This window comes from Dendrobates tinctorius, unplaced genomic scaffold, assembly GCF_039654945.1.
Source record: "Dendrobates tinctorius isolate UK_male_01 unplaced genomic scaffold, ASM3965494v1 ptg000018l, whole genome shotgun sequence".
Lineage (NCBI taxonomy): Eukaryota > Metazoa > Chordata > Amphibia > Anura > Dendrobatidae > Dendrobates > Dendrobates tinctorius.
The window spans coordinates 19,093,682-19,110,274 of NW_027361686.1; the positions used below are offsets into that span (position 1 = coordinate 19,093,682).

A 16,593-nucleotide genomic window follows, 5' to 3' on the forward strand; every position below is an offset into this window, starting at 1 on the left:
GCGATGCTCCCGGTATCTTCTGGTCCCAATGATGCCTTACAACAATGACCTTTGATGACGTAGAGGTCTCGCGAGAGCGCTATGGCATCGCGAGAACGCTATGTCATCTCGGGTCACTGTCGCAAGGCATCACTGGGAACGGGACTTGCCGGGTGCATCGCTGAGGCCTGGGGACGCTTCGTGGGACACCGGAAGGTGAGAATAACACCATTTTTTATTTTAATTCTTTTTTTTACAGGGATAAGGTACCCAGAGCCTGGAGGAGAATCTCCTCTCCTCCAGACCATGGGTACCAGCCACACATTTTCCGCTTACTTTCCGCATGGTGGCCATAGCCACATGCGGAAAGTAAGTGGAACAATGCATTCCTATATGTGCGGAATTCCCGCGATTCCGCACAAAGAATGAGTCTGCTGCATATTTTTCCATGATGCGATTTTGCCGCAGAAAAATATGCAGCATTAGCACAGCATGTGCGGAATGCCATTGAATTCAATGGGCTGCTTATTCTATGCGTTTTTGCAGGGTTTTCGCCGCGTTTTCCCGGCGAAAAAATGCGGCAAAAACGCATAAAATCTACGGGAATTCCAGACGTGTGCACACAGCCTAAAAAATCAGGACCTGTTGCTGCACATGGAGTATTATGGAGATATTCTTCCCTAAAAGATTTGCTTGTAGAGGACAAACAGGGCATTTCAGGGTCTTAGGGCCTTGCAATAGAGACTTTGTTGAATGTATGAAATCTCAGGCAACCAGATAAGCGTTGAACATATTACTGCGATTATTGCAAATAAAGGCCACATAAACAGATAGTGACTGTACATTGGTGCCATTACTATAACAGTTTTCATATCTGCATTACTTCAATATGGGAAATAATGTTTTTTTGACTGCTAGACAACTTTTTAGTTTAATGGAACTGGTAAAACAGAAATGTAAGTAATTGTTTGTCAATTTTATATTTAATTACTGTACTGAAAATTAGGACATGTAAAATTAACATGATAATTCACAAACACATAAAAACTTCATGTAATCATATTTAGAATTATTTTATGCCTTCATTTATTTCTTCGCTTTGGGGTCATACTGGATAAGCCTCATTATGTCATCATTTGCCATGACACCTTGAATGAATTCTCCTTCTGCAATTTTATCTAAAAAAACAAGAAAAAACAATAGTACATAAGATTTAGAGTAAATTTTACTTCATTCACATCCAAAGCTTAATTTAAACCACACATTTCATTTCAGATAACCTGTCAGAATAAGCTGTTATATGTGTACATGAGGAATATCTATTTTCTTTTTCTGGCCATTGTATCATTAGAATCCTGCTCATTCACTATTTTTCCCTCTACATGCTCCATTGTGTCTGACTTAATGGATGGAAACTAGGTGCAATGATGTCTTCCATACACAATACACACTTGTGTTTCCTAGTCTATGTAGCACATGCTCAGAAGTAGCATCATTATACATTAGTCACTGAGCAGTGAAGCTGTGGATCCAGCTCTAGGGGAGAAATATCTTTTTATCACACTCCCCATTCCATAGACTTCAATAGACAGCTGTAAAATGCTTCATGGAGATAGCATGGAGGAGAAGAGAAGGCTAATAAGTAGTGAGGGAAGCACATTTATCTGATAAAACATATTACAAAATTTTCTATGTTTGCTCGTATCATTGATTTATTTTTATCATAATAGTGTAGTGAAAGTGACAGTTGTCACATGATTGTCAGTTTCAAAGTAGCAGCCAGTAGATGCAAGATGGTATTTATAAAAATGGGAATTACTTATTTATTTTTTTATTCAAGATAACATCTTGAAAACATTAACCCCCCCAAAATACTGCCCATTAGATGATATGCACTTGTCTCAACTTTTTTTTCCACTGTTTGAAACATTTTTTATATTCTTCTGAATTTAATGCTGTTAAACTCCTCCAGCTATTTTTTCGTAACCTCTTCTATGTACTGAAAATGCTTTCCCTTTAAGTTTTTCTTCATTATTGGGTATAAGAAGATATCGCAGGGGGCTAGGTCGGGTGACTAAGGGGAGGAAGGTGACCCTGATTGTTTTGTCAAAAGTCTTCACAGGGAATGAATCACCCAGACCAAAAAAACACGTGAAATCTAATTTCCATAATGGTTTGTTTTCAGAACATCAAAGGAGTTGTTCACTTTGAATTTGTTGTCCAGGGCACCACAGTGAATCAACATTACTATCTGCAAGTGCCAAAGTGATTGTGTAATAACCTGCAGGTACGGAGGATGTCGCCACGGATCTGAGGCAGACCAAGAGTTAAAGGTTTATTTACAGGGATATTCACTCCACGCAGGGAGGGGCAACAAGGGGGATAATTGCGACAAGTAAACAGTAATGGGGTGGTTAAAGAGATAAACGTAGGCAGGAATAAACTTATCAGTCTGTAGAAGGCTTGATTGAAGGGTTTACTTCTCCAACGTTGGCACTGTCAACAGTGGCATGGGCAGACTCTCAAGTCTCTGTCCACGATGAAGAAATGGCCTCCGGGGAAAACAACAGGATGCTGGGCGGTGAGAGGGCGGTCCTGCTTTCACCACTCTAAGTCACAAGTTCACACTCAGTACGTGTCACCGCAGGAATGATGCTGCGCCCCTCAATCAGTCCAGCTACTTCTCTCAGGGGCTCAGGTCTGTCACTGCCTACACCGGGCCTGCATGCATTAGCAACTGTCTCTGACTTGTCAGGGGAGTCTCCTCCGGTCACAGAGGCTGGCGGGTCTACGTTCACACAAAGAGCTCTCACTGCATACTGTCTGTCTGTCTGGCCTCAGCTGAAGGGCTCTCTCTCTGGGAATGCGGTGCAGCTGACAGCTCTCTCTCTCCTGCACGCTGTACTTTCCCGCCCTGACTCTGGTCAGCATCCTGCACGCATCCCCTTTTAACAGGTCACCGCCCCCCGCAGTCACATGGAAGGGTTGGTCCGGGTCTGATAACCTTCCCCCAGGAAACACTGCTGCCTGGCCAGGTGGTTCCGGACACGGAGAAGGAGAGGTAACCCCATTTAAGTTCCTCCTTTTCTTCACCCCGTAACATTCCCCCTCTCTTTTTGCTCGCCCTTCCACAGGCAGTATCTTCCGCAGCTCCCGTTGAGAACCTTCAAGTCCCTGTACAATTTTGTCGCCAAACGAATTGATCTTGATGATAGCGGATGGAGCGTCGCACGGGAGGAACAGGGGATTGAGTCCCTCCCCCCTGGGCCGTCAGTCTCAGGCACCTGCCTCTCTTTGGTGTCCCTCGGGAGAGATTGGGAGCCTTCGTCATCTTTGGAATCAATGACAGCTGATGGAGTTGCCTGTGGGACATTAACTACTTCCTGTTCTTGATGAGGATCCTGAGACAGACAAGGTTGTAACATATTCCGATGCAGCGTGCGAGTGGGGGCACCTTCCTTCTCTTCTGGCTGGACTTCATAAACAGGACCTTTAGCATTGACTCGACGTTTCACCCTGTACAGGCTCTTCTCCCAACGGTACTCTAATTTATCACGAGGGCGCTTCTCTCTTACCAAAACTTGGTCTCCGGCCCACAGAGCTGTCCCACGTGGAGAAGTGTCCTGAGGATATTCCAGCTCCTGCAGCCTGGTTCGCACCAGACGGTGGAGTGTCTGCAGCCGATGGCAGTGTTCCCGAACCCAGGAGGACACCACCGTCCATGTGTAGTCATCCTCAGGCTCTAACTCCAATTCAGTCATCTCCTTTCAGGGCCGTCCGAAGAGAACAGAGTAGGGTGTAAAGCTGGTGGTGCTGTGCTTACAATTGTTGTACACCCATACCAGCTCAGGGAGATATTCAGGCCATCGTGCCTTTTTCTCTTTCCCCAGGGTTCTTAGCATTTGGATCAGGGTACGGTCAAATCTCTCACAAGCCCCGTTCCCCTGTGGATGATAAGGCGTTGTCCGAGACTTCTCCATCTTATACAACTGGTGCAGTTCCTCCATCACTCTGCCGAGAAAACAGGCACCCTGGTCGGAGTGGATATGCTTAGTATTTGCAGATGGCATGAGCAGCGGATTCAGCAGGTCTGATCTTGTGTCGGGGTTATGACAGCAAACTTCGTGAAGTGGTCTATTATCACCAAGCAGTGTTCAAAGCCTTGATGTGCTGGCCTGATCATCAGATAGTATATCATTAGCAATTCTAGAGGGCCGGATAACATCACCATCTGCGTGGGAGCCCGCTGTTCGGGTGGCTTGGCCGGCTCACAGCTCCGGCACTACTGACAGACTTTCTCCACCACACCTCTCAAATTTGGATGATAAAACAGGCACTGCAACAATTGAAAGGTCTTCTCGGGGCCGAAGTGAGCTCCTTTTTCATGAGCCTCCATAGCTATCTGCGATAATGAGGATGAGGGAACCACTGTCTGCCAAGTAACACTGAGTTCTGACAGAAGGAATATCTTCAGATACAATATGCCGTCCCACGGCTGAAGTTTTTCCCACTGCCGTAACATCTGCAACATTTCGGGCAACGCAGCACTCCTCTCCTGATGACTGGGCACTTGTTCAGCTGCGACCCACTGCCTAAGCTGGGCTATTTCCTGATCCTCTTGCTATGCTCAGACCCACTCGTCACGGGGTTGGTCCATTAAAATTACACGAGACATCTCCTGCCTTTGTTCCCGCGTGGCCGCCACTGCCCTGGCAATTCCTCCAAATTTCGGGACTTCCACAACCACCAGCTCTTCATCCCGATTAGGCGCCGGCCTATAATAGTTTATTCGGGAAAGGGCATCAGCATGAGTATTCTCTGCTCCTCTTTTATAGGTGATCTTGTACTGAAATTTCGCCATTTGAGCTACCCAGCGTTGTTCTAGTGCCCCGAGCTTCGATTTTTCCAAATGGGCCAACGCATTGTTGTCCGTGCGCACGTGAACTTTGGAGCCAGCCAGGTACTCTGCAAATTTCTCCGTCATAGCCCACACACGCCAACAACTCCAGCTTGACTGAACTGTAGTTATCTGGGTTCTTCTCGGAGCCATGCATAGACCGGCTCGCATAGGCTATGGCACATTCTTTCCCATCCTGTATCTGAGCTAGTACTGCTCCAAGCGCATGCAGACTCCCATCGGTATGCAAGATGAATGGTTGAGTGAAGTCAGCATAGGCTAGCACAGGGGCCTCCGTCAAAGCTTTCTTCAAGGCTAGGAACGCTTCTTCCTGGCGCACACCCTACTGCACGTTCCTGTTTTGGGCACAGGAGGGCACCCCTTTCAGTAGCTCGAGAAAGGGATTTGTGATGTGTGTAAAGTTCTTTAAAAAGCATCGGAAGTATCCTGTGAGTCCCAGGAATGCTCATACATCCTTCACGGTTTTTGGGGTAGGTCATTCCTGCACCGCAGCAATCTACTCTTGAGAGAGTCTCACTCCTTTGACTGAGACAATGTGCCCCAAATACTTGGTCTGAGTTTGGAAGAGATGACCCTTTTGAGGCTTTACTTTCAGCCCATGCTTTTGTAGCCGACTCCGAACCTGCTTCAGTCTCCGTAGATGTTCCTCGAATGTGGGGGCAAAGACGATGATGTCATCCAGATAGATTAGGGTAGCATCAAAGTTCAAGTCCCATAAACATCTTTCCATGAGACGTTGAAACATTCCTGGGGTGTTGGCAAGGCCGAATGGCATGCGGTCAAACTCATATAGTCCCATTGGGATAATGAAATCTGTCTTGGCTCGGTCTTGTTCAGACATTGGAACCTGCCAATAACCGCTGACCAGGTCTAGTGTAGAAAAGTACCTAGCATTTCCTAACATGGACAGGGACTCCTGTATTCTCAGCAACGGATACGAATCCCGCACTGTACAGGCGTTGAGCCAATGGTAGTCCACACAGAAGCGTAATGTCCCATCCTTCTTCCACACCAGGACAATGGGTGTGGCCCACAGACTCTGGCTCTCTCGTATTACTCCTTTCTTCAACATTTGTGACAGCATCCACTTCACCTCCTGGTACATTTGTGGGGGTATTTGACGGTATTGTTCTCTGATAGGCTCCGTATCCCCGGTGGGTATCTCGTGTGTTGTTGCGGTGGTGGGCCCAAAATTGCCCTCATGCTTTGCAAACACATCCTGGAATTTTCCTATCAGGAACTCCACCTGTGGAACCTGTTGGGGGGGTCAGTTCCGAGAGTTCCGCCCGCATGTGTTCCAGTATCCATTGCCCCTCCTTCAGCAATCGAGGGTCTGGGGTCACTTCAGCATCTACAGTCACCATTCATGGATCTTCCGGCTTCACAGTCAGCTGCACTGCTTCAGACAGAACCATTGGGCATGCCTAGGATGTGGGCCACTTCACTTCTGGGGGGCAAGGTGTTAGGCATCGAGTTTCCCCCACTGCACAGGGGGAATCTCAAGCCATGTCCTCTGCAGTCTCCCATTTCTCTACAGCCGCAGAGATTCCTGATCAGCAGAGACGTCGGTCCCGGTGTCTTGCCCAGGCTGATGCTAGGCATCTGGTTGCTTCTTCTGGCTCTACTATAACACCATGCTTGAGTCAGCAGCAAGCAGATGTTCCTGGGACTAAGTCCTGTCTTTTGTTTACTGAGCATGCCCATGGGACGACCTCTCATTGGAGGTCGGAGGTCACATGTGCAGGTCCTGCTCCTGCTCATATTGGTCCACTGGGAAGGTCCCGGAAGGACGCCGCTATAAAAGAGTTGCATGGCTGCTCGGCCATGCGCTAATATAGACTCATGGTTAGTTGTGTGTGTGATGACGGATGCATGAAACTGGTGACTGACGCATTATAACTCCCCTCCCTTGGAATAGGGCAATTAGAGTTAGAGTCAGCACCTGCTAGTGGCATTGTCTTGAGCCACTGTGCTACCCAGTCTCAGCACCACACCTAGCGCCATACTGTGCCATCCAGCACGAGGCACAAGTGTACTGTGTTGACAGCAGCGTCCATCAGTAGAGGCGCCGTGCGCAAAATGGTGCGCTTTCCTACCCTAAGCTTAGGGTGGTTAGTGGTGTCCGGACATCAAGTGCTTTACCTTTAGTGAGGTTACTCAGGCACCGCTGTTGCAATGCCAAATGCCACTGGGGTAGGCTCCAGACCAAACCCTAGCATTCATCTTGCGGTATTGCGGCCCTGTGAAGTAACAGGGTTCGCCTTCTAGTTCATCGTGTGATGTTAGCCTGTGTGTATTTGCTATACCGCCAGTCAGTGTCCGCCATTACCGAGCAGCAGTTCTACATCTCTGCACGGTGGACCCCAGGCTGTGAATGCACCTCATTATCATCTTTATTATTTGGTGCATTCCGCCAGCCTAACATTATAATAGCGCCCGGGTCTGGCTAGTAATGGCGGACAACCAGCGACTGCATACGTACATCCAGCAGCTGGAGGGCTGGTTGGCAGCGCTAGAGCGTTCAACCTCAGCTGCGGATGTTACCTCGGTCTCCCTTGTTTCCACTGCCATCCCTGCCCTGACTTTGTCTCATCTCCCGCTGCCCGAGAAGTTCTCGGGCGATAGTGCATCCTGCAGGGGTTTTGTGAGCCAGTGTTCTATATACCTAGAGCTGCTGGCCACATGATTCCTCACTGAGCGGGCTAAGGTGGGATTCATCATCTCCCTCCCGTTGGGCAGGGCCTCGGAGAGGGCCACCCCGCTGTGGGAGCGCGTTGATCCCCTGGTTCAGAGTGCCACTCATTTTCAGGTCACTGTGAAGCAGGTCTTTTTGGGACCTCGGGTCACACATGACACTGCACTTCAGTTGCTGGCATTAACTCAGGGTTCGTCTTTGGTCAGCCAGTATAGACTCTTATGGTTAGTTGTATGTGTGATTATGGATGCATGAAACTGGTGACTGACGCATTATAACTCCCCTCCCTTGGATACGCATGGTATAGGGCAATTAGAGTTAGAGTCAACGCCTGCTAGTGGCATTGTCTTGAGCCACTGTGCTACCCAGTCTCAGCACCACACCTAGCGCCATACTGTGTCATCCAGCATGAGGCACAAGTGTACTGCGTTGACAGCAGCGTCCATCAGTAGCGGCGCCGTGCACAAAATAGTGCGCTTTCCTACCCTAAGCTTAGGGTGGTTAGTGGCGTCCGCCGAGACTGTGTTGTATGCACATCAAGTGCTTTATCTTTAGTGAGGTTACTCAAGCACCATTGTTGCAGTGCCGAATGCTAGGGGGTCTAGAAGGACTCTAACCCTGTGCCATTGGGGTAGGCTCCTATGACCAAACCCTAGCGCTCATCCTGCAGTATTGCGGCCCTGTGAAGTAACAGGGTTCGCCTTCTAGTTCACCGGATGAAGTTAACCTGTGTATATTTGCTGAACTGCCAGTCAGTGTCCGCCATTACCGAGCAGCAGTTCTACATCTCTTCACGGTGGACCCCAGGATGCGAACCTCATTATCATCTTTATTATTTGGTGTGTTCCGCCAGCCTAACACAAGGTCACGTCTCTGAAATTTACACATCGCACGAGGACAGTTCCATTTTACACCGTAGCCAGTGTCCATGCAACTAATATTCCTGACGGTAGCTGATTGGCCTTGCTAGGTTCAACTTGCACTTTGACCCCCTCCAGAGGGATACCAGTCTGGACAGGCAGGGGAAGCACGGTCTGTCCAGGGGGCAACACTCGATTGACAGAAGCAGGCACAATTATTTTGCCGAGCGACTTCCCATCACTCTATGTTTCCTGGGCCTGTGCTGTCGATATCAGTTGCTGGAAGATCCTCCTTTGAGGGGTATGGATGCTCCACTGTCGTAGGAACTGGTCTGGGGACTCATTGATGAGAAGGCTCCTGAAGTCTTTAAACACATTCATGCCCAGGGTTACGGTATGATCTTTGGCCGCTTCTCCATCTACCAGTACTACTCCTCTTCTCCCTACATCTTTACCGCAGACCACTATGCTCATCCTTACCACCCCTGTGACCGGGATGGGTAGGTGGTTAGCCACCGTGAGCTTAATCACCGGTCCCCATTCTGGCCACATCGCCTCCGTGAAGTGTCAGCGGAAATACCCCTCAGGCATGGTGGTAACCTGAGAGCCTGTGTCTACTAGGCAACGTACTGCTCGTTCGATCATCTCGGCCCAGACCAAGGGACACGTGGAAATGAGGTTGGTGGGACTTTCGATACTCCTCAAATTATCAGGCTCCGGGCAGCGCCCCCCAAGCTCCGAGCCATCTAGTTTAACGGATGGCGCTGGAAAGGTCGGCTCCGCCGGACGCACCACCTAGCTATGTGCCCGGGTTCTCCACAGTTATAACACATGGGGGGTCCTCTTCGCCGGGTGACACTAGTCTCACGTTGAGGAATGGTCTCTCAGTCTCGCACCGGTGGACTGTACTGTACGGCAGGGGTTCTCTTGGATTCAGCCAATTCTTCATGGATCTGTTTTATCTCCTTTCTCAAGTCTTCCACCCATTGGGGGCAGCGGCTGTGGTGGCAGCTACCTCCTCGCTCTGAACCTTCCCCACCGGCACTATAACTCCCTTCTCCTGCTCCAGCACGTGCGCCTCACTCCCGACCTCAGAGAAAGTCATGCTTGGCTTTACCCGCATGCGCTCTCGTAGGGCCTGCTTCATCATCACATCATGCAAACCCGTCACCAGCTGGTCTCGCAGCACAACGTCAATCGGCCCTACGCCTATGCCATCCTTCCGGGTAATGGCAATATGGAGTTCCTGCAGGGCATTCATGAACTGCGTCACCATGTCCCCCTCTCTTTGAACTCAGTGGAACAGTCGCATGCACAGATCCCCTACGTCAGTGGGGTCCCCATGCGTCTCCTCGAGTATAAGTAGAACTTTGTCCAGGGTATCCCTTGTCTGAGGGGGGTCTAAGCATAACGAAGTCCCATTTCTCCCCCTCTAGGGCCATCACTGCTATCTCTGCTTCCAGGGCCGGCATCATGGGATGCATCCGCATCATCCCTCGGATGTGCTCCGTCCAACTCCACAACATAACATTGTTCCGAGAGAATTTTGGCAAATTATTTAACATGGCTCCCAGGGACATGCTAGACACGCACGCTCCCTTTAGAAAAAGCTTGCCGTGAAACGCTCGTCAGGGGTGCCACGGCCTCCAAGGTACAGTATTCATGTAAGCAGCAACAGTCATTCCTCCTTTTCTTGTTTTGGCTAATGATATACGTCACCTTTTGTGGCATGCACGCTAACATTACACTATGTATATAGGCAGCTGAGATATACCATAGCCATTGTAGATAGAATTTTTTGCTGGCTCTTTACTTAAAGGGGTTTGTTTATCTAGGATCATTATTGTCTGTTTGGATAATGGATTAATTTAATATTATATATATATTAGAAGCTTTGTATTATAAGCTCTTTTTACCATCTTTGAAATTGTTTTTTTGTATTATACCGTCCATCCAAACAATAGGATTCAGATATATATGTATTATTGAAACCCCATTGTGACTCTTTATGGCCTTTCTTTTGCATCTGTTGTCCCCATTTGCATTTTTGTAATGCTTTTTAAAATGTATTTCAATAAAATTTCATTGATTTTTATGGCATTAAGCTTCCTAGCTTTTTTTAGGATTTATTTGCCCCAACTGCTTGGTCTGCCGCCTCCGCACCTTTGTGCGACATCCTGCCGACTACGCCACTTATAATAACCTGCAGGTACGGAGGATGTCGCCAGGGATCTGAGGTAGACCAAGAGTTAAAGGTTTATTTACAGGGATATTCACTCCACGCAGGGAGTGGCAACAAGGGGGATAATTGCAACAAGTAAATGGTAATGGGGTGGTTAAAGATATAAACGTAGGCAGGAATAAACTTATCAGTCTGTAGAAGGCTTGTTTGAAGGGTCTACTTCTCCAACATTGGCACCGTCAACAGCGGCACGTGCAGACTCTCAAGTCTCTGTCCACAATGAAGAAATCGCCTCCGGGGAAAACAGTAGGATGCTGGGCGGTGAGATGGGGTCCTGCTCTCACCACTCTTAGTCAGAAGTTCACACTCAGTATTTGTCAAACCACAGGAACGATGTTGCGCTCCTCGATCAGTCCAGCTACTTCTCTCAGGGCTCAGGTTGGTCTCTGCGCACGCCGGACCTGCACGCACTAGTGACTGCCTCTGAATTGTCAGGGGCGTATCCTCCGGTCACTGAGGCTGGCGGGTCCACGTTCACACAAAGGGTGCTCACCACGTACTCTCTCTCTGTCTCTGTTCTCAGCCGGAGGGCTCTCTCCAGAAATGCGGTGCAGCTGACAGCTCTCTCTCCTGTGCGCTGTACTTTCCCGCCCTGACTCTGCTCAGCTTCCTGCAAGCATCCCCTTCTAACAAGTCACCGTCCCCCACAGTCACATGGAAGGGTCGGTCCACGTCTGATAACCTTCCCCCACTAAATGCTGCTGCCTGGCCAGGTGGTTCCGGACACGGAGCTGGAGAGGTAACCCCATTTAAGTTCCTCCTTCTCTTCACCCCCTTACAATTGCGTGAGGCATTGAGAAAAAACTACTTGAATTGTGGAGGACTTGGCTGCTTCATCATGACAGCGCGCCTGCCCACACAGCATTGAAAATGAACCGGTTATTGGTGAAAAAACAGCATGACAAAAGTTTCCCACTCCCCTTACTTGATCGACCTAGCCCCTTGCGACTTCTACTTATTCCCAAGATGATAGAAACCTTTCAGGACATTAAGAGCTTAATAAAAAATTAGAAGGAGCCACTTAACAGCATTAGTTCAGAAGAATATAAAAAATGTTTTGGACACTGGAAAAACCATTGGGACAAGTGCATATTATCTATTGGACAGTATTTTGAAGGTTATTAATGTTTTCAAGATGTCATCTTGCATAAAAAATTTTAAATAAGTAATTCTCGTTTTTTGTTGCACCCCCATCATATGTATTGCTTGATTCCAAACAGTAACTACCATGCTTTTTACTTACTGACACAAATGCAAACTCCTTGCCCCTAGACCTATACTCTCCAGCCGACATCTTCATCTTTTATCAGCACCACTCCAGTTTGTGACTTGCTGGATCGCTCCAGTGTTTCCTGGGTGAGCCTGACATCACTACTTAATGTAAGTATATGACAGCTGGAAAGAGGCTAGAATGAGGTTCTTATAGACTGAATGGAGAGCTTGTGACCGTTACCTCTGACTTCCGTTCAGTCAGAAGTTGCAGTCCAAGATGGCAGCAGGGATCCGGAGCAGCACCAAGAAGAGCTGAAGGCGGCAGCTTGCATGTATAAGACTAGGGTAAGGGAAATTAGGTTATTAGCACCACTTCAGCACTGAAATAAAAAAGAAACACTGGAGTGGTGTTTTAATAGATTGGATGTGAATGGCGAAGTAACACACTGAAATGCCAGACCAGTGCAAAACATGATTAAATCAAAGTGTTCACAAAGTTGCTATTTTAAACACTGGGGCTTGTCATCTGGTACTTGTCATGTTTAGAGACGGGCAAACTCCTGAATGTTCAAGTCCGGAAGGTTCGGCCGAACAGTTACAAAAAATCACTTGAATTGGGGGCCCGAACATCCAGTGCTTGCCACTATGTCATGTGCATGACAGCGCGGCAAACACCACTTTGATTGGCGGTGAAATCATCCCCGCCGGTCAGAGAGCCATGGTTCCCACGCAGTCGAAAGACACCATGGGCACTCAGCTGTGATCGGAAGTATGAAGTTTACCTCCGGTGACTGGTGTCAGCTGATGGGACTACTGCTCCCATCATCCGACACCTGCAGTCACTAATAACAGTGATAGCAGGAGCGGCGGATGGAAGTATTCATCAGCCGTTCCTGCGCTGTTAATAAATAATTTTAAAATAACTGGCGTGGTTTCCCCTGTATTTTTGATAACCAGCCAGGCAAAACTCACAGCTGGGGGCTGCAACCCTCAGCTGTCAGCTTCAACAAGGTTGGTTAGAGGGGTCCCCATGCTATTATTTTAATTATTTAAATAAATAATTTTAAAAAACAGCGTGGGATCCCCCCATTTTTGACAACCATCCTTGATAAAGGAGACAGCCGGGGCCTGGTATTTCTCAGGCTGGTAAGGGGCCATGAATATTGGCCCCCCAGCCTAAAAATAGTAGTCCGCAGCTGCTCAGAAAAGGCACATCTATTAGATGCGCCAATTCTGCAAAAAATAGAGAGGGGGGAGTGCACTAAGGCGGTAAATGAGGGACACCAGCGTGTTTAACAAAGGTAATCCACTCACCTGGTGTGGTTGTGAAGGGTCACAACCACCTGGAGAAGTTTTGGCCGCTGCAGATCCCGGAATGCAGAGACATACAGTAGATGAAGAGAAAAGCCGGGGTATGTCCACGCTAGACCACAAGGAACCAACCGAAGATGCAAGCAAACCTTTATTCACACTCAAGCCAACGCGGTTCATGGCCACCTGGCCACTTCATCAGGGCAACAATGTTACAGTCAGTTCACAAGAAACCATTATATACATTACACAGATGACATCAAAATGATGTCAGTTCTAGTGGGAATGCCCACATTGAACTAAAAACCCTAAAAATTATTAACATCCTGATGAAAAAATTATTATAAAACTATGGATAAAGACATTTATATAATATCAAATGCTAAAACCAATATTTACCATATGTAAAAAATATAAAATTGTGTCAATCGATGTGCAATTCAACAAAAATGATAGCAGCATAGAACCAATGCTTCAGCGGCTAAATGATAAGATTAAGAACATAATTTCCAATTCTAGCTATTTTCAGCTTCTGCAGTCATCATCTAAGGTTACTTTAAGGCTTCAGCACCATGGTTAAATCATCTAAGTAAAAGAACATTGGGGGGGTTTGAACTCATATTAGAGAGCCCACACTCCAATATACACTGATGACTGGTGGTGTCAAATCAGATGAAGTTCTGGTGGAGCCGCAGGTTAGCGGTGTCATCAGTGTATATTGGAGTGGTGGCTCTCTAATATGAGTTCAAACCCCCCCAATGTTCTTTTACTTAGATGATTTAACCATGGTGCTGAAGCTTTAAAGTAACCTTAGATGATGACTGCAGAAGCTGAAAGCATCTAGAATTGGAAATTATGTTCTTAAGCTTACCGTTTAGCCACTGAAGCATGGGTTCTATAAAAAGAATGATTCACCGCACTCAACACGTTGATAATATGCAAAAACTCATATATTTATTAAATGTGTCCAATCCATCAACAAAAAAAGGGGTGTGCCCAAGCAAGATTAAAGAATATACAATCAAATACCCGACGTTTTGATCCTCCCCGATCTTATTCATGGGGTACACTAAAATAAAAGAATATATACAATACATGGTGAATATACAAAGATAAATATAGAATATAAACATCAGTTGTGGATAGACATTAGCCAATGTATAAACATAGTAACAGATACAAATATGGAGAAAGAAAAATAAATAAATGAATAATAAAATATGCAAAGTTACTGATGAAATGCTATTAGTCAGCTCTATCATATTATTTTGATTTATTCAGTCAAGTACAAAATTCGAAATCGAGACGAAGAGATCAGAGACACCACAGATTTACCTTAATATAATTAGTAGCGGACCTAGGGCACTTGAAAAGGATATGTATCCGCTTAAGATTACCTTAAGCGGATGCATATCCTTTTCAAGTTAATATCTATTCACAATTGATGTTTATATTCTATATTTATCTTTGTATATTCACCATATATTGTATATATTCTTTTGTTTTAGTGTACCCCATGAATAAGATCCGGGAGGATCGAAACGTCAGGTATTCTGATTGTATATTCTTTATTCTTGCTTGGGCACACCCCCTTTTTTTGTTGATGGATTGGACACATTTAATAAATATATGAGTTTCTGCATATTATCAACGTGTTGAGTGCGGTGAATCATTCTTTTTATATGTGCAAGGCCCTAGTGGTCCAATTCACCAGCACCTACCTCATCCTAGATCTGAGTGTGCACCATCTCCATAAATATAGTTGAAGCATGGGTTCTATGCTGCTATCATTTTTGTTGAATTTCACATCGATTGACACAATTTTATATTTTTTATATATGGTAAATATTGGTTTTAGTATTTTATATTATATAAATGTCTTTATCCATAGTTTTATAATAATTTTTTCATCAGGATGTTAATAATTTTTAGGGTTTTTAGTTCAATGTGGGCGTTCCCACAAGAACTGACATCATTTTGATGTCATCTGTGTAATGTATATAATGGTTTCTTGTGAACTGACTGTAACATTGTTGCCCTGATGAAGTGGCCAGGTGGCCATGAAACGCGTTGGCTTGAGTGTGAATAAAGGTTTGCTTGCATCTTCGGTTGGTTCCTTGTGGTCTAGCACAGACATACCCCGGCTTTTCTCTTCATCTACTGTATGCACCAATTCTGGAACTTTGCCTAGCTCTTCCACTTGCCTTTGCGGAGGCAAATGGGGTTAATATTTGTGGGGTTGATATCACCTTTGTATTGTCAGGTGACATCAAGCCCACGGCTTAGTAATGGAGAGGCGTCTGTAAGACATCCATCCATTACGACTCCTATAGTTACATGGCAAATAAACACACAGCTAGAATAAAGTCGCTGTTTATGACATATTCTCTTGGCTTTTGACCTTGTACCTGTTGACTACCCAACAACATGGCTTATCCATGTGTAGTGACTAGCGTCACAGTACACATCTGAATTATAAGAGCATGTTCAGACTTTCAGACTATGACTATTTCATAGACAAAACCTAAGGAAAAAAAAAAAAATCAGCATATACCCTACAGCAAGTAAATCAGAAATAGAAATAGCATATCAAGCATAAAAGCTATCCCACCACAACAAGGTATACACCTTGTCACATTAGAGTGTCTTTTATGCTTTTTTGAGCTAATTACCCTATGTTATTTATATGTACTATTTCCATTTACTGATTTACGTACTGTATGGTATATGTTCTTTTTTTTTTTTTCGGGTTTTGACTATTGCATCTTCATACCCATGAATCCTGTGATATAATCATCGACACGTGGCCTTACACAATTTAATACAGACTACTAATTGATTCCAGCACATATTCTGCTGAAAAGCTCTATCTACCGTAATAACTTGAAATATAGTTTTCTATCATCCGCAAACCATAAAGGATACCCAAGACAAGTATGGTAGCTTACCATTGTCTTTCTTTTTAAAATATGCCCATAATTTATCTGTTCTTTTTTGCGGTGAATTTTCATCATCAGGTAGACTCTTCTGTTCTTCGTCAGGAATCATCTTGAATATTGCCTGTAAGCAATGGAAATAAAGTTTGGAATTTTGATTGAAATAGTTTAAAAAGTTCCATTACTTGATTAGATACATAACAAGTAAGCCATACAAATATAAGTTGTCTACAACATAACACTATTTTGTTCACAATGTAGAATTTAAAATTGAATAATGAAGAAGATAAATTACAAGACCTTACCTTTTTCTTAAGAATGAAGTCTTTATGTTGTATATTATCTAAAAAGTTCAGTAACCTTAATATTCTGGGAACCTTAAAAAATGCTATCTCACATTCACATGAACCTTGGAAAAAGTAGATAGTAATTACTGTACA

General features: G+C 45.6%; 1 protein-coding gene across 1 annotated transcript in view; it reads right to left on the reverse strand.

Moving 5' to 3' along the window:
• Positions 1-1,041: 1,041 nt before the first annotated feature.
• LOC141082518 (visinin-like) overlaps positions 1,042-16,593 on the reverse strand; it is an 84,292-nt gene continuing 68,740 nt past the window's right edge. The window contains exons 2-3 of the mRNA XM_073566425.1: positions 16,166-16,277; positions 1,042-1,157 (exon numbers count right to left, since the gene is read on the reverse strand). Of these exons, the coding sequence (XP_073422526.1) occupies positions 1,066-1,157; positions 16,166-16,277 (204 nt within the window). The 3' untranslated portion in view covers positions 1,042-1,065. The remainder of the gene's footprint in view (positions 1,158-16,165; positions 16,278-16,593) is intronic.